The sequence below is a fragment of the Octopus sinensis genome, linkage group LG3 (genome assembly GCF_006345805.1).
Source record: "Octopus sinensis linkage group LG3, ASM634580v1, whole genome shotgun sequence".
NCBI classification, from domain to species: Eukaryota; Metazoa; Mollusca; class Cephalopoda; order Octopoda; family Octopodidae; genus Octopus; species Octopus sinensis.
This window is the reverse complement of record NC_042999.1, coordinates 89782067-89800865: the sequence shown is the minus strand read 5'-3', so window position 1 is coordinate 89800865 and position 18799 is coordinate 89782067. Positions and strand designations below refer to the sequence as shown.

Genomic DNA, 18799 nt, shown 5'->3' with positions numbered 1-18799 from the left:
TCAACCACTTCACTGTACTTAATATTATTTCTCTCCAAACTAAAATTAAAGCTCACAATTAGAATGAGATTGCTAGATTGTTACATACCCAAGAACACAGCAAACTTTACTTCTTGTAAAATCAGTTATGTCATACTAATATTAATCTCTTATGTTAAAAATCTATAGTCTTTGAACTAACTCAATAATAAGTATATTATTTGTATAAAGAATCATAAAGAGTCATTCATTTTTCAATGGTCAGTATAAAATAAAGAAGGCTGGGAAAAAAATCCCTCAATATTAAACTGTTCCTCAAAATATGTTAATAGTCTTTCAGTAATATTTCAGTCATCACATAAGATCTAATCACATATATGAAACATTTTAAAACTTTTTAAGCCCTCATTCCAGCCCCATATGTGCACCAACAATTTTTTAACTTATAAACAGCTTTTGTGGGTAAATAATTCTGAATGCTTTAGTTTCTTCCATATTTCTATAAAATTTTCAATAATTAATGCAGAACAAATGCTGTTTAAAATGTTTGATGAAACTGAAGCAAAGGAAGTGTTTATCCATGAAAAGCATTTATTAGTGAGTGTCTTAAAAATCTACTTAGAGCAAAAACATAGAAAGCTTTTTCTACTATTCTGGTATATGGGGTTGCATGGGAAAATAAGTACTGAAGCTTAAAGGATTAAGTATTTAGGCTATATCTAAGCTTTCAAATAATGGACTCACCTCTTGAATACTCATATAAGCATCACCAAGTAATAAAGAAGTGTGAACACTAGGCTTTCTTTCAGCCAATTCTCTGAAATTTAATAAGAGGAAGAAATTAGAATCATATAAACAGCTACAAATACAAAGACAAAACGCGAGACCTTCCAGGTACATAAATCATAACCAAAAATGTTTCAAAACTGAGTAACAAAAGAAGCTATGATAGGGCATAAGTACACTAATAAAACCTCGAACATAAATTTTAATGGAATTGTATCAGTCTTTCTACAGTTGAAACACAGAACATCAGTTGTAAACAGAAAACAAAATTACATTATTTCTCTTTGCTCATTGATAATTCACAACTAAAAATCCCAATGCAAAGCTAATCCATATTGCTAAGAACACTGACAGAATAGGTCTTCATTTCTGAGCTTAACATACATAAACTTTAAGCACTTAGTTTCCTTTGAAAAACTTTTTGACATAGGTAATGTTTCATATTTGATATGTATCACCTGCATTAATTATCTCTTCTACATAAAAAAAAGTTAATTCAGACTTCTACATTAATAATCTCTAACTCAGAAACCAACTGGACTGTGAACAGGCTCCTACATATTCTATATCACAAAATATTGGAAATGAGTGACATTCATTTACAACAATAATGTGAGGTCAAGACAAGGACAAACAAACACTTACACAATCAAGCATGTACACACATGCATTCACACACATACATACACATATATGTATATATCATCATTAACAACATCATATGGTCTTATTAAGTTTCTGCCTGCCAAATCCACCCACAAGACTTTGGTTGGCCTGGAACTATAGTAGAAGACTGTCCCTATGAAACTATAATGATAATTTCTAATGTACTCACTAGTTCAGTAGATAACATAAACATCATTATGTATTCAACTGAAAGAATAGAATAAATGACACAAAAAGAGACTGTTCTATACTTTATAAACTCAGTCAATCAGTGAAGTAATTATTAAGTCATTGGAAAAATGTACTTGATGACATATTCACATACAATCATACACTACTAAATATCTATAAAATACTAAATATCTATAAAAAACACTATGTCATACCAATATATATAGTAATATCTTATAACAATTTGCTAATACTTCCTAAAACTTTTATCACAGTCAGTTATGGTTAAAAACTAAAACACTTTCATAAAATTACCAAAAGGAAACTTAATATTTATATACATAGTGTAACCTTCAAAGATTCTTGAAACATAACTGTTCCTCCTAAGAAAAAGAAAGATTTTATACCGATAACAGTTAGCATAAAGTGTCTTGTTTTTTCTGTAGTTCAGATAGATATCTGCCATTTTCTCCCTGGCTTGTATGAAGTACTGCTGCTCAGAACCAACATTTCTGAGAGTACCAAGTGCCATTTCAATATCACCACGAGCTAATGCCAGGTCAACATTAGCAATTGTGATTCTTACTTCTTCAGGTGTGCCTTGAAATTCATTTATTGCATCTTGCATTACTTTAGCTGCTTCATGCTGCAGAGAGAAATAAAAGATGGAATTTATTGATGGAAAAATCTATCAGTATGATGATTATTTATTTAGAAGCAAATGAGAGCAAACCCCCCCCCCCCAAAAAAAAAACCAAATGGTAGTTTTACAGATGTAGTTTTCTCTATAGGTTCTATGTAAGAACTGTTAAAGTAAGAGTCATACCTAATGTTATCAACTCACTGAGAAATTTACCTGTCTATCTATCTTCAAAATAACTTTCATCAATTCACCATCCAGCATTCTCCTCTATTCACACCATAAACTTTGTCCTACAATTGTGTCCCTGACACTGAGCAGGGTATTATCAATAGAAGCCTAGATTATGTCCAACTCAACAAGTTGAATGAAAACAATGTGTTCAAACTACATCAAACATCTCCTTTGTTGGACTCAGTTGAAGATATTCTTCCACAACAATACAAGAAATAATAGACACTTACAAAGACCTTAAGTGGTAAATTCAAACTGGATAAAAATGTAGTTTTATTTTTTACAACTTGGTTTAACTCATTCTCAAGTAAGGATTAACAACACTTGAAGGTGTTCAAGTTCAGAAAACAGCATGATCATCTGAGCATACCACCCTCTGAATTTGATACACTTTAACAGCCAGATAGCTGAAGAGAAATTATCAAACTAGCTAACAGAACACCAATAATTCTATCTCTTACATTCTACTTACCTCCTTTTTTACCCTCACTGGACCCTTCTTTTCACTATAGATACTAAATCTTCATATATTATTATTTCCACATAGTGTCCCATCAGCCTTATAATACTTCTTTCATCATACTCACCCTTCAGATTTTGTCTCATCTCGAAACTGTTTTTCTTCCTTTGGAGTGTTTGATCAATACATAAGCAGTGTAGCTACGGAAACCATGTCAAACCTTATTTATACTAATATATTTTGTAGGTGCCATTGATACTCAATGTTGACCCAGTTCCCTGGGTCAATCACAGAGCTATATTGCAGCTACATCAATGTGTATTTGATAACTCCTTGATAAGAGGAAATCTCACTTTCTTTATCTCTCATCAGTAATTTCTTTCTGCTATTCTGGTCTTCTTGGTCAGATTCTTTAAAAATCTCTTTTGCAATCAACAATATCTATCTTTCCACCTTTGTATTCTACAAACCAACAAACATCCAATATTGCCTTGGTTCATCATCTGAGAAGACAACACATGTCCATTAAAATGAAAGAATATAATCTACATAATGTAAATTCAAGTAATGAACTCTGTTTGTGGAACTGCATGTATATATGTAGCATCACAGAGATCATTATATCAAAGTGTCAACCAGAAGTTGGTTACAGTCACCTGCAGAAACTTGTTTTTGTTTCTGTGCCATATAAGTGAACTTTACGGAGAGATATTTTGAGAAACAAACTTTAGACATCCTTACCTGTTCACCAAGAAGCTTGTGTGTGTCAGCAAGTTCCAGAAAGACAGATACTTTATCATTTACAGAAATTTGGTTCTTCTCTTTATTGTTCATTTTGTCTTCAGAATAATTCAGTAACAAAAAAATATAAATAAAAATTCACATCAGCAGAAGAAACAATAGAATCAGTGAAGAAAATGACTAGTGTAGCAGTAGCAACATAGTCAACTGCTACAAAGGTAAAGGTGATGCATTAGATAGAAATAATTCCAGAGGTATCAAATTGTTGGATCAGGTGATGAAAGTCACAGAAAGGGTCATAGCCCAATTAATTAGCGAGAGAGTTAGTTTAGATGAGATGCAGTTTAGGTTTGTGCCAGGGAGAAGCACCACTGATGCCGTATTTCTGGTAAGACAGCAACGGGATAATATCTAGCCAAAGATAAACCTCTATACTTGGCTTTTATTGACATGAAGAAAGCCTCTGACAGGGTTCCCCGATCTCTTATTTGGAAACTAGGGATAGATGAGTAATTGGTGAAAGCTGTACAAGCCCTGTACAGGATTGCTGTCAGTAAGGTGGTGGTTGGCAATGATTATTGTGAAGAATTCTGGGTAGAAGTGGGGGTTCACCAAGGATCAGTTCTAAGCCCACTCTTAGTCATCATAGTCCTTCAGGCAATAACAGAGGAATTCAAGACAGGCTGTCCTTGGAAGCTTCTCTATGCTGATGACCTTGCTGTAATAGCTGAGTCACTACCAGAACTAGAGAAGAAGATTAGTTGTGGAAGCAAGGTCTAGAATTGAAGGGTTAACCTAAAGTTAACCTAGCAAAAACAAAAGTCTTAGTAAGTAGGAAGGCAGACAAATCACAAATCCCTTCAGGTAGATGGCCCTGCTCAATCTGTAGAAAAGGTGTAGGTAGAAACTCCATAAGATGTACCTGGTGTAAGCTATGGACACATAACAAGTGCAGAAATATCAAAGGAAGGTTAACGGGGAAAATAGATTTTATGCATGGCAAATGCACAGGTGCAATAAACTCCGAAGATTTACAGAAAACAGATTCCATCACATGCCAGGGGAAAAAAACTGGAAGGAATTGATAGCTTGTTACTAGGTGACTAAGTCAGTAGCGGGGGTGGGGGTGGAAGGGATGCTCTGAGAGTATAGCTGCTAGAAGAAGAATAGCCTGGGCAAAGTTCAGAGAACTCCTACCTCTCCTGGTAACAAAGAGCCTCCCGTTCAGAGTGGAAGGCAGACTGTATGATGCTTGTGTGTGAATAGCCATGCTACATAGTAGTGAAACATGGGCTGTGACTGCTGAGGACATGCGCAGGCTTGAAAAAATGAAGCTAGTATGCTCTGCTGGATGTGAAATGTCATTGTGCATACATGACAAAGAGTAAGCACCCTGAGAGAAAAGTTGGACAGTAGAAGCATCAGATGTGGGGTGCAAGAGAGACAACTGTGCTGGTATGGTCATGTGTTGTGTATGGATGAGGACAGCTGTGTGAAGAAGTGTTACACACTAACAGTGGAGTGAAACTGAGGAAGAGGTAGATCCAGGAAGACATGGGACAAGATGATGAAGCACAACCTTCGAATGGTGGGCCTTACAGAAGCAATGACAAGCGTCTGAGACCTTTAGAGATATGCTGTGCTTGAGAAGACCAGGCAAGCCAAGTGAAATCATAGTCATGGCCGATGCCAGTGTCACATAACTGGCCCATTTAAGAGTACCTTTCAATCGTCGTCATGGCCAATACCAGTGCTGCCTGACTGGCACCTATGCTGGTGGCACATAAAAAGCACCATTCAAGTGTGGCCTATGCCAGTACCGCCTGACTGGCACCTGTGCTAATGGCATGTAAAAAGCACCAGTCAAGTGTGACTGATGCCAGTGCCACCTGACTGGCTTCTGTGCCGGTGACATGTAAAAGGCACTATTCAAGCATGGCCAATGCCAGTGCTACCTGATTGGCACCCATGCCAGTGGTACATAAAAAGCACCATTCGAGTGTGGTTGATGTCAGTGCCACCTGACTGGCACCTATGTCAGTGGCACATAAAAAGCACCATTTGAGCATGGTCAATGCTAGTGCTGCCTGAGTGGCTCCCGTGCTGGTGGCACATAAAAAGCTTCCACTACACTCTTGGAATGGTTGGCATTAGGAAGAGAATCCAACTGTAGAAACATTGCCACATCAGATTGGAGTCTGGTGCAGCCTCCTGGCTTGCCAGTTCTCAGTCAAACCGTCCAACCCAAGCCTGCATCAAAGGTGGACGTTAAACGACGATGATGATGGTGATGATGTCAACAGTGGTGTAGCCTATGAATATAAATTAAAGAGAAATGTGTAATTGTAGAGAGTACAGTATGTAAAAGGACATAAAAAAATCTTGTTTTTATTCTATTTCCATAACTGTACATGTATGTATTTTGGGGTACAAAGTAGTATCTTTTTAATATGAAATCTATTTTTGCAAATTATTTTATGAGTATTTTGCCACAGATCAACCATGTTCAGCAGGTTAATGACAAAATATATTTCAGTTCTCACCACACTGTCTTTTTAGAGGTATGTAAAACTGCACTACTGAATGTAACTTTTCCTTATATACAATAGCAGAGTGTGATTTAAGGTAGATTTTGGTACTATTTCTGAGAATTGTGTAGCAGATGAGTACACACCTTTCACAAGTTGATATTCGTACTAAGCATTTCCAGTTGCTTTCTTAGCTTCTCTGCATTTCCCTTTTTTCTTTCTATCATACCCTAATTTCCTTTAGTATCCAGCTTTTCCCATCCCTGCCACAGAGATCAATTCTTGTCCTTGAAAGGAAGATTGATTCTTTACATAAGAACATGGACAAATACTTTTAAAAGCAGAGAAATGATATTTTGTACTATTTCTGTCTTTTTCAACAACATTAAAGGCAAGTGAGATGTTGGCATTGAGTGTGGAAGAACTATAGATTTACTTCAAAACAAATCACAAGTGAAAAAGTATGAAAAAGAAAAACAAACTGTTCTAACCAGATGCCTTCATTCCTGGAAGATTCATAGCAAATTTTAAAGTCTCTGAAGCATCAGATAACTCTCCTTGCTTTTTCTGTATTCTTGCACTAATTAAATGATATATAGGATGGTCTCGAACCTTCAAGAAAAGAATAAAATACATAAACATTAAAAAAACAAAAAATGTCATCACTTAAGCATTAAATTGAGCTAGATTAATTGCATTCTGTCCAAAGAATTATCACAGAAGTGATACCATTTTAAGCTCATGATCCTCATTCTCATCATTTCAAATCTGCTTTCCATGAGTTGAACAAGTTCATCAGGATCCAAAGGGTTGGATGACATTTAGCTTCAAAGTCTTGGTTTCAGAAAGCTTCTATGCTTCCAAATGCAATCACTTGAGACTAAAGAATCCCCAAGAGAGAGAGAGAGAGAGAGAGAGAGAGAGTAAGAGAGAAGGTGGTGGCTCTATGTGAGGTGTGGATAGGTTAAAGTATAAATGGGAGGAACAAGTTTATTATTGTGGAAGCGATTCAGAACTATGTATGGATGGGTGGAATAGATGGAGGATGGTGTGGTGATAATAAAGAAATAGTGATGGTAGTGACAAGGTGCAAATGTATTCCCTCTGTGTCCATGAAGGTGACACAGAAGATAGAAGGATCAGGGAAGGTGGGTAAAGGATGTAAGTGGGGGAGAACAAGTGATGGATACAAATAAGGATGGAGATGGTAAGAGGTATATAGCAAGCTCCTACCAACCCCATTTTTTTTTTCTGTTGTACAAAATTCTCTTCCCAGATATGGCTAATACAACACTTTCTTCCTAATTTTATTTGGCAGGAATATTTGAAAAGTCTAACTGCTGATGACAAATACAAAACAATTAATGATTATAAACTATGAAGGTCTGAACATTATTTTACTATTAGAGATTTATACTGTTCTTCACTAGAACAAAATGATGATATACAACATGAAAGTTTGAAATGTACAGACAATGATATATTAGAAAACTTCCTGTAATGTTTTAAGTTTTCCACAAACGGTAAAAAAAATATTTCATTTATACTACTTCATAATTTGCAATAGGGAAATAAGCATGAGCCATTCCTTGAAGAGGTGCATTTTAAAACTATTAATTTTTTTTTTTGTTTTTTTACTAGTGGCATCTCTACATATTCATCTTCTCAAAATGTTGTTGAGTAAACTAAGATAAACTTCTATTAAGATAGAAATGGCAATAGCAAAGGTATTGAATAAATTTTACAATCTTTCTATGAATTAGTGATTTGGTATCACAACCAGTAGTAAAACAGCACAAGAACCACATATATTAAAATTTTCAAAATAGTATTACTCTTACTCTCAGCCTTAGCTAAAGATGGTAGTCTGGTGTGAAATAGATTTTTTTTGTTTACTGTTTTATGGTGTGCCCCATTTTACTGGAGTTCTGTGATTCTAATGACTTGTTTAGTGTTGATCGTTTATGAATCACGTATTATTGGGAAGATTGTAAAATAAGTTGTCATTTTAAATTAGTAAGATGTATAAGAAGGACTCTAAAATTAAGTTTTAATATTATTTTCTTTATATGTAATATCAATAGCTTTACTCTAATCCTCAACCTTAGCTAATGATAGTTTGTGCTAAATTCTTGTTCATGGTGTGAAATATTTTTTATTTACTGTTTTATAGTGATCCCTACTTTACTTGATAAATATTTAAATATTTTAGCCTTCATTTAGCATTGACTGTTTTGAATCACATACTATTAGGACAGTTATAAGTTGCTGTCATTTTATCTCTGTTTCCTTCCCACTCACTCTTTGATAATTCTTTGATGCTGGTTGTGGCTCTTTATATAATGTTTTTGTTCACATGTCTATATGTGTTGCACATGTGTGAAATATATATATATATATATATATATATATATATATATAAAGCGGACGTTAAACGATGATGATGATGATGATATATATATATATGTGTGTGTGATATATATATATATATATATATATATGACTATGAGAAATAAACAGCAGCTTTCAATAAGTTATATCGAAAGACTCATTATCTGGTAACTAGCATTTATGAACATCTTTTTAGAAAATTAAAACAATATATCAAATATCCACTCTCTCTTCCAAAGTCTGTTTCCTCAGGGCTGCCATGTTGAATTTTAGCACAATGAAAACCAGTCAAATAAGATTGTTGTAATGTTATTTATTTCTTTAATTGCCATTACTTCAGGGTTTTCTTTTAGTTTTCTTTTTAAAATTATTAGTTTGAAAATAAAAACAAATCTAATGCAAATAGGTGAGAATTAACAAAAGTACTGAAACACTCAATAACTAACCTGAAAGTTATGACTGAGTCCAAATTCAAGAGATTGTGAGGCAAGTTTAAAGTTGTTTAAATGTAAATGAATCTGAAAGAAAATTATAGAAATAATGTATAAAATCACCAATTTTGATTTAAGTGATTTTATCAATATAAAAAAGATTATTCTGAAATATCAATATTTTTAATAAGATTTAACAATGTTTCATTAAGCATGATAATAAATTGGGAGATATAAAGAACATGAATAAAGGTTGTAAAATCCTGCTTCAAATAACATATCTGTCCAAATCTATGCTAGTGTGGAAAAATGAGCATTAAATGAACAAATTGTCGTTTTAATGGCTACTTTTCCATGCTTGCAAGAGTGAGATGGAATTTGTTTAGGCAGATTTTCTATGGTCACATGTCCTTCCTTTTGGCAACCCCCACCTGTTTCCAAGCTAATATTTCCTCAGAATCGTTAGTATGCTGGGCAAAATACTTAACAGCATTTTGTTTGTCTTTATGTTCTGAGTTCAAATTCTACCAAGGTCAACTTAACCTTTCATCCTTTTAGGGCTGATAAGATAAGTAAAAGCTGAGCTCTGAGGCTGATGTAATCAACTAGCCCTCTCTCCCAAAATTGTGAGCCTTGCATCAAAATTTGAAATAAATATTTCCCAAGGGCCAGAAATATTTTCATGTAAGGTTGGAGACAAAAGACACCACTTGTATGACAGTGATGCTTGCTTCACAACCATTATGCAATGTCAAGAGAAAGAGACATAAACACATTCTAGTTGAGGTGAAGCAACATACATAAGTATAAAGGTAATATGCATGTGTCGACTACTAATTAATCAGAACAATTTTGATTTTGCAGATTAATTACTGAAGCGATAGAATAATACTACTATAGTGTTGGTTAGGTATTAATATTTTCATCATGGTAATATATAATGAACTTATAGCATACAGAACTCAGGTGCACCACAAGTTATCAAAAAAAGTAACCAATGAACAATACATAGAATACGTGCAGGAAATGAACAGTGAATAAGTCTACAAAAAAAAAAAAGACTAAAAAAGTGGGTTGGGTGGCATCAGATATACTGTAGGAAAATTTCAAGAACCATGGAGGTTTTGGAGGATGTAATGTCCTAATGGCTAAAACCGATGCAGGTAGTTTATTCCATGCTTCAGCAATTCTAAGGATGAAAAATTGTTTCCGAAAGTTGTGGGTGCTGTGTTATTATTTTTATTTGGAAAACATGTCTATGGGTGTTAGACATATGGAATTCAAAAAGGTGTCCAAGATTGTTGTTGGAAAGATGGTGGATAATCTTGTGGGTGTCTACCAAGTCAGTTGCCAGACATTGGAGCTTTAAGTTATAAGTCATAGTAGACTCAGAGATGTCTTTGATGGAGAATATAGCATAATGGTAATGCAGTGAAATAAAACATTTATATATATTTAGATCATCTCTGATCAAGCTGAGCTATGAAGAAAGATTGTCAAGCCAAGATCATTGTATCATTCTAAGGGTATTTGGGTCTATTATCTAATGCTTCTTTTTAATGATAGTAGAAACTGATTTGAGATTTGGTTACTATTTCTAGCAAGTCAAATGACCACATAAAGGCTCTATAAACTTAGGTAACATCACAAGTACTGTACGTGAAATAAAGAGAATAATCATAAACAATAGGAAATAATCTGGTTACTAATGAAATGAAAAGAAACACAAAAAAAAACAAAGATATCTCCTAAATATGTAACACAGACTTAACAAATTGCTTCCTAATATTAAAAAGGATGAAAATCATTACATACTGCTGCTCTTCACTCACTTCCTGTATTGCCACTTATCACCTCAGCTATTTCTTTTATCTTCTTCCCCACAAAGATATTTACCATTGACTACGCCTCCTCCCATGAACATTATTCACAGTCTTAACCTCTACCCACCTTACTAACCATCTGTTACTCTTCTCTCTCACTCTTACGAACTAACACACCATCTAACACCTTTCCATCTTTAGTTTGTATTCTCTCATATATTCACCTTTTTGCATCTTGGCAGTGTGCACGGACATGCTGTGAGGAACATCTTTACCTTCTTTCAGCTACACCCACCCATTCCTATATAACACAAGGTACCGATGTATCTCTTCTATATTCTTTTCTACTCTAGGCATAAGGCCCAAAATTTTTGACCCCAAAAAGATGAAAGCAAAGTCTACTTTGGTGGAATTTGAAAGACAAAAATCCTTTCTTTATAGGCATAAGACCTGAAATATTTTGGGGGGAGGGGTGCAGTTGATTAGACTGACCCCAGTACGCAAGAGGTACTTAATTTATTGACCCCCGAAAGGATGAAAGGCTAAGTCGACCTTGGTGGAATTTGAACTCAGAACATAGAGACAGACAAAATACCGCTAAGCATTTCGTCCAGTGTGCTAATGATTCTGCCAGCTCGCCACCTCATATCTCTTCTATATTAAGACATCTATGCCTGTGCCTCTTGAAATTTTAGCCTCTCAACACCAAGAATAAAGCCCCTCTCCCTTTATTACAACTCCAACTCCACTCAGTTGAGAGGATTTGTTTTTTGCTGTTGTGCAAGTTCCTTGGCAATCTTACTGGTGCTGGTGTCATGAAAAAAGCAACCAGGACACACTGAAAGTGGTTGGCATTAAGAAGGGCATCCAACCATACAAACCAGGCCAAAGCAGATATACTGGAGCTCAATACATTCCTCTGGCTTGCTGAATCCTGTTGAACCACTCAACCCATACCAATGATGAGACACACATACAATAAAATTGAAATTATTAAATATGGAATTTGCTAAAATTACAATTAAATATTGTAACAAACATGTATTTACCTGTGCCATTAAAATATGAGCACTAGAGAGAGACTGGTCTTGGTCTAAGCAGTGCTGGAGTGTAGCTTGAGCAGCCTCAAAGTCTCCTACAAAAGAACATTAGAAAGAAAAATTTCAAACTGTATAAAGTATATAGGATATAGAAAAAGCAAAACATTTCAAATAGAGTGAAAAATGTAATTTCTATATTCTTTTCAATGTTTTGAACATCTTTCAAGTGATTCAAGTAATTTATTGAGCCATTGTAAACAAGAGGGGTTTTAATTTAGTTGCTGAACATTAACAAGCATGTTGATGCTTATAGAAGTGACATCAACTTAATATGAGTGTCATTAATTTTAACAATAACTGTATTTGACTAGAGTACAAGCATGTTATCCTTAATTTAAAAATAAAAGTTGCAAGTTCAAACCAACTCCAGTGCTATGCACACATTCAGGACTGATGATTAATAGAAATGTTAATCATCACCATCGTTTAACATCTGTTTTCCGTGCTAGCATGGGTTGGACAGTTCGACTGGGGTCTGGGAAGCCAGGAGGCTGCACCCGGCTCCAGTCTGATCTGGCAGTGTTTCTACAGCTGGATGCCTTCCTAAGAGTGCCATAATAGACTATATAGGAATGATATATCAATGTAGAGCATGTCATCTATATTTTTATATCTACTGATGATGACTGCATAATACTGCATCAAATTTACTGTGAACCATCTCCACAAACTCTACTTTACTTCCCTTGCTAAATCTCTCATGAAAAAACCTGAACATTACAACATACCCTATCTTCAACCCTAAAATTCTCAAACTCCATATCTATGAAGACTGCAGGTAATCAAAAATTATTATCAATTTCTAGAATTCTGGATCATCATATAAGATGAAAGACTACATGCAACTTACCACACAGATATTTCACTTTTGCCAATAGATAGACCCCTTTAAACAAACCAGGTAACATTTTGGTAACTGGGTCCAAAATTTGCAAACATTTCTTGAGAATAGGATCGAGAGGTTGACCATACTGGCTTGGCTGAAATTGAGATTAAAAGTTGGGCATTATATACCATAGTTCTTGTGCCTGACAAATTAAAACAATTATCATCATTTAGCATCATGGATATCATTGGTATTACAAAAGTGTGATACTAGGAAAATTGTACCACATCTGACCTGCTCCACAAAAAGGTACTCAATCACTATCTATCTGGTGCAACAAGTAAAATAAATTAAATTATCAGATGTATCTACCAAGCTTACTGTGGAGTAAGAAACAATCTCAACACAACAAGCCAATGAAAGGTAATTATATATCCTCCTCCTCAAACGTTTTCAAAACAAAGATGGAGCTACTCAGATTATTTTCAATTATTTGATCCAAGGAAGGCCATTTCCCATAACCATTGAAAGCCTTCCAAAATTGATGAAATTGATGCAATTAATGTTCAGCTAGAACTTTTTTAGATTGGTAACTGTAGAAAAGATGACTGCTGGGGAAGAATTTGAAGAGTTTTGTGAAGAGATGAACCAGATTGGGAGCACACTAATTGAAGGCAATGATGATACGTGATGAGTAGGAGTGTCTTACTCCTATTCATCAGGTATCTTCTACACAGTGGGAAGACACAAGTTAATCAGTCTTTCCATCATTAGACCAATACTTAATCAATTCAGAGAATTATCATTTCCAGTATCTAAGTAATAGCTAAAGTCCTCATTCTGAGTATGTATGATGTTGTGCTAGTTGTTTTAGGTGTTGATATAATAGACAGCAGATGCAAACACCATCTTGGCCCCTCTCACCCATTCAGGATGTGACAGCTGGAAGAAAAGAGATTTGTATCAGCATCCAGTTAGTACACATTTCAAATGAGCAGCCTTGAGCAATATGAAACAAAGAAGTGCTTAGCTCAGAGATACAATGCACTGCCTAGTAAAGGGGTCAAATGCATAACCTTATGATTGTGAACCCAACATTAACCACTAAACCATGTACTTTATTCTTCCATAAAATAGTTTTATATAGCATTAAGGTGATTGCAAGCTGGTCATAGTGGGAAATAGTTTCCAAATTTAGTCTTGATTGGACTCCTGTATTTCTAATAAGCAAGAAAGAAATAGGTCTAATAATACAATGAAATGTATATGATTAAATACAATAGCAATGATGATGATACAATCTAGTCTAAAATATGGTGGAGAAAATATGTAAAAAATGTAATAAACATGAGTAGAAGGGGAAAATGATACTCACCTGTTGGGGTCCATAATCCAAATAGTCATTTGTTATTTGAATAAGAAAATCAGGGTTCAATTTGATGAAATATTCATAGCTAAGATAAAGAGTCTGAAAAATAGATGAAAATTTTGATAAACTTTGGTGAATAACAGTAAGCAATTCTCTGTTGTGAGACTAAATATGAATAAAATGTAGGATGGAAGTTGTGAAAGAGGGAGACCCAGGAAGACATGTGATGAAGTACTGAAGGCCAATCTCAAAGTACTGAGCTGTACAGAGGCTTGACAGGTCCTCTCAGGTACAACACACTGCCAAAGATCTCAGTCACTAGTCAGTGCCTCTGTGAGTCTCAAATATATATATATATATAGAATAAAAAGGTACCTTGAAAGTTGAGAAGTGTTTATTAACAGCTTCATTTAACAACACAATGGTATTGTCTTCTTTGTTCTGTTTCTTTTTCCCAAGAACAGCACTCAAATAGTACAACTCCTACAAATAATCAATAATACAGAATATTTAAAGTAACCAAATTAAAAGCACACAAAAAGAAAGGACAAGAAATAAAAAATTATAAGAGTGACAAAGTTCTTTTATATTTTAAATGTTGAAGGAATGTTTTTAAGAAGCAGCAAAAAACTGACACTTTTAGTCTAAATACACCTGTGTGATATAGGAGGAAGCACAAAATAGTAATAACTCGAGGGTAATTTTGATTATGCTTAGCTAAGTATCAAATACATTTTTATTTTTAATCTCAGAATTCTCTTCATATTAAATTATACACACTTACATTTCCTTGATTCTAACCAGCCAGCTTGCACTGATACTATATAACAATTATGAAACAAGAGATCAAGTGAGAATTTATTTCAGATAAACTGCATGATAGCTCCCATTTAACAAAATTGACTCAGATTTTCTAACAATGAGTTCAATACACTATATTATAATGACATAAGAAATTATATTCACAAACTTATCTCTATCTTATATTTAATATCTTCAGTATATGGACAACTGTGGAATGTTCAAACTGATAATCTATATTGTCGATATCAGTAGTGATGTGTGATAAATTTAATGAAAACACAAACTTCATTAACAATTTAGCAAAGCTGTGAGTACATGTGAACTGATTATTTTTAGAAATATGTCCAACTTACAGCAGTGTGACCAATACTCATTTGAATCTCATTAAGAAACTCCAGCTGATGAGATGCGTCTTCTATCTTATCCATAAGCAATTGGCATTCAATTATACCTAAAAGACAATGATGATAGTACTTAAGATTTAACAAGCCAAAAGAAATATGACTGTAGGTTCAAATATTAGAGGGAAACAAAAGTAGACATTATATAACACAGTTTTACAAAGATCAAGGAAACTATCTTTCCTCCAGTAATTAACTGAGAAAAATACTGAAGTCTGTGTGATGCTGATTCAATTAAATTATTGCTAGTTTTTAGGATTAATTCTGTTCAGTTTCTATATTCTAGGGATGTAGTGAACCAGCTTGCATTTGTGCGCAATGTAAAAGACAACATGATAAAGGAAGATTTTTTATTTTGTAAGCCTCTTACAACAACCAAAGCAGCTGATGTGAAGTAACTCGTAGATAACTTCTTCAGAGACAATGGGCTTTTGTGGAATATGGTGTCTGCAGTTTGTTCAGATGGAACTCCAGCCATGCTGGGACAACACTGATTTTGGAGTGCTGGTGAAATCTGATGCACCACACATTATTGTTATGCACTGTGTTCTGCACAGGCATGCATTGGTAACAAAAACCTTGCCTCCAAAACTGGCAGAAGTATTAAAAATTGTAGCTGAATGTGTGAACTATGTGTGAAATAGTGCTATGAAGCACCGCATGTTCAATGTGTAATGAAATGGGCTTTGAATTTGAGGTACTTCTATACCATTCTAACATTCAGTGGTTATCCCTGGGAAAGGTGCTGAATTGTGTTTTTGCCATGCATGTGGAATTAGCCCCGTTTTTGCAAGAGTACAACTCTGTCACACAAATTGCTTTGAAAGTTCTGAGTTCATTCTCATTTTGGCATACACAGCCAATTTTTTGATGTTATCAATCATCTCAATCGACAGATGCAGGCTGCTGGAGTCAACATTGTCAGAGTGGAAGAAAACCTGAAGGTGTTTCAAAAAAACATTACCTTTATGAAAACAACGAACAGAGAATGATAACCTCGCAAACTTTCCCCTGCTGGATGACTGTAAAATCAAAGACATGTCTGAAATTGGAGACATTTCTGTAGCATGAGGAGCTGAAGCAAGCAATTGCTGTGCACTTAAATGAGCTTGCAAAGTCTCTTGATGGATACTTCCCTACCAGAGAGTCATATCCAGGATGGGTGAGAAAGCCATTCATGTTTAGTATTGCAACAGCAGATGTCAATGATGAATACCTCGATGAAATCATTGAACTTCAGCAGAACCAGCTTCAACAGCAACTCTTCAGAACAACAACGCTCTTGACGCTTTGGTGTCACCAAATCGTACCATGCCCTCTTATTGCTAAGAAAGTCCTTGAGATATTCACACCGTTTGTTACAATGTATCTTTGTGAGCAATATTTTTTGAGGATGGTAGACACAAAAACTAAGAAAAGGAACAGACTTTGTTATGAAAATGATATGTGAGTGACAATTGCCAAGGTGAAACCACACATTTCCGAACTTGTATCTGAAAGGCAACAGCAAAAGTCACATTTACTTGCAGTAAATATTCATTGAGTTATGTTTTTTTGTGAAATTCATGTTTTGCTGGTTTTTTTCTTTGAACACAATGATTTTGTGTGCAACTGATGCATGGTTCATTTTGTGCACTAATAAAATATATACCTTTGTTTTGAATATAAATCATATTTTATTTTTCCAGCTACGAAGGGTTCGGTGAATGCACTGAAGAAGCTTTCAGGGTTCAGTACCTCCTATAAGGTTAAGAACCACTGGTCTAGGTAGATATCTTATTTTGTGCTTCTGTTTTCTTTGTGAGTGTGTTTGTTTTTTTGGTGACTGATTTGGGAAAAAAATTGATCAATAAGGGAGTTTAGCAACTGGTTGAGTGACCAAATAAGGCTCTCTTATAATAGATGATAATGAGTCTACACGTGACTAGAAGTGAACACTTCTATGTCCTATAACAAAATTCAATGATTGATTATCCATTCTTCTAACATTTACAGAGCTTCTTATTTTCATAGAAATTATTGCCACATTTCTTTATATATTAAAGTTCATTTCAATCCAAGTATTCCAAATAAATAGGTGCCTATCTGGAGTATTTCAATGTGATTTTATTGAGATTTCTTACCCTGTTGCAGGGTATTGTAGAAGAAATAGGTTCTCTTAGATGATTCAAGAGCAAGATAATTGATATAGAATTTATTTTGGTGGCTTTTCAAAATGCAAATGATCACATGCATGTTGCACAGAAACTTTGTTGAGCCAAGAAGTTTTCTCTAATAACAAAAATCCACTATTTTTCAGTCATATAATCTATCAACAAAAGTATTTAGGGTAAATTAGGCATAAGTTATTTTTGACAGAATTTTCAAGTGCAAAACACAATACAAATTGAGCAGTGTGTGCATGATTATGCTTAGAAAACAAAACAAACACTTTCTAACATGTAGTTTGGTCTAAAATATCTTAGGCATTATAAAAGTCTTTCTGAAATCCTAATGACAGTCAAGATTTGAGAGGTGATGTATTTCCAAAGGTGGAGCAAGAGTACAAAAGTTTTTAAACATTAATGTAATATGAAAGATTGTACCAGTGACTGCAGGTAGGTGGGTTTCATCCAGTTTGATTGTTTCTTTGTAATTTTCCATTGCTTCTTTGACTTTTCCACTTAGAAGAAACTGGTAAGCTACTTCTCTCATGTATTCAGCATTGCAGTTACCTTCTTCAACAGAGCACTGAGCTAATGTATGAGTGTGTTGTAGAATCAATTCATTGCGGCCACACTGAAATATTTTGGAGAGAGAGAGAGAGAGAGAGAGAGAGATAAAGTTTCAACTTACTAATTAACAAGCACTTTATAAACATTATATATATAACAGCCTTCAGCACAGTTTACCTCAACTAATTTCCACTCTCAAAATTTGATAGAACATCTTGGGAGCTACAGCTGAAAACACTCAAAGGGCTGTATAGGAGATTGAGCTCATGACAATGTGGCTGCAAAGTGAACTTAACCACAATATATGGCTGTAATATTAATATGAATATACATTCAAATTATGAAGAGATAAGGTATCTGCTTTAAAACAGGCTTAAGACATGCTGAGTAATTCATCATATACAACGGAAGTGTTTTTGTTGTAAACAGTTATTTTTTTACTAAGTGATCCAATGTTTCACTCAAAACAGAATGCAACTACAAATCAAAATAAAATTTTTCACTTACAATTCGGCAGAAAAGTGATGCCCTCTTATGGTATATGGAGTAGCTTGACTGTTCAGTTTTATTCAAGCTATCCAGCAACCTCTCAAGATATCCTGAAGACTATCAAGTAAAGCAATAAGAAATTGTAATATCAATATGAAGTTGAGTAGAATACATGGAGAATACATATAAAATTTATCAATTTTCATTTGTTCTTTTACTGGTTTCAGTTATTGCACTCTGGTTATG

At 34.5% G+C, this 18799-nt stretch overlaps 1 protein-coding gene across 1 annotated transcript in view; it reads right to left on the bottom strand.

Annotated features, from left to right (window-relative positions):
- The window catches only part of LOC115209300 (tetratricopeptide repeat protein 21B), a 69385-nt gene that overhangs the window by 35742 nt on the left and 14844 nt on the right, over positions 1 to 18799 (bottom strand). Inside the window, exons 9-20 of the mRNA XM_029777637.2 lie at positions 18572 to 18670; positions 17936 to 18128; positions 15303 to 15400; positions 14521 to 14628; positions 14152 to 14244; positions 12801 to 12930; positions 11900 to 11985; positions 9043 to 9114; positions 6697 to 6817; positions 3678 to 3775; positions 2010 to 2248; positions 724 to 796 (exon numbers count right to left, since the gene is read on the bottom strand). Of these exons, the coding sequence (XP_029633497.1) occupies positions 724 to 796; positions 2010 to 2248; positions 3678 to 3775; positions 6697 to 6817; positions 9043 to 9114; positions 11900 to 11985; positions 12801 to 12930; positions 14152 to 14244; positions 14521 to 14628; positions 15303 to 15400; positions 17936 to 18128; positions 18572 to 18670 (1410 nt within the window). The remainder of the gene's footprint in view (positions 1 to 723; positions 797 to 2009; positions 2249 to 3677; positions 3776 to 6696; positions 6818 to 9042; positions 9115 to 11899; positions 11986 to 12800; positions 12931 to 14151; positions 14245 to 14520; positions 14629 to 15302; positions 15401 to 17935; positions 18129 to 18571; positions 18671 to 18799) is intronic.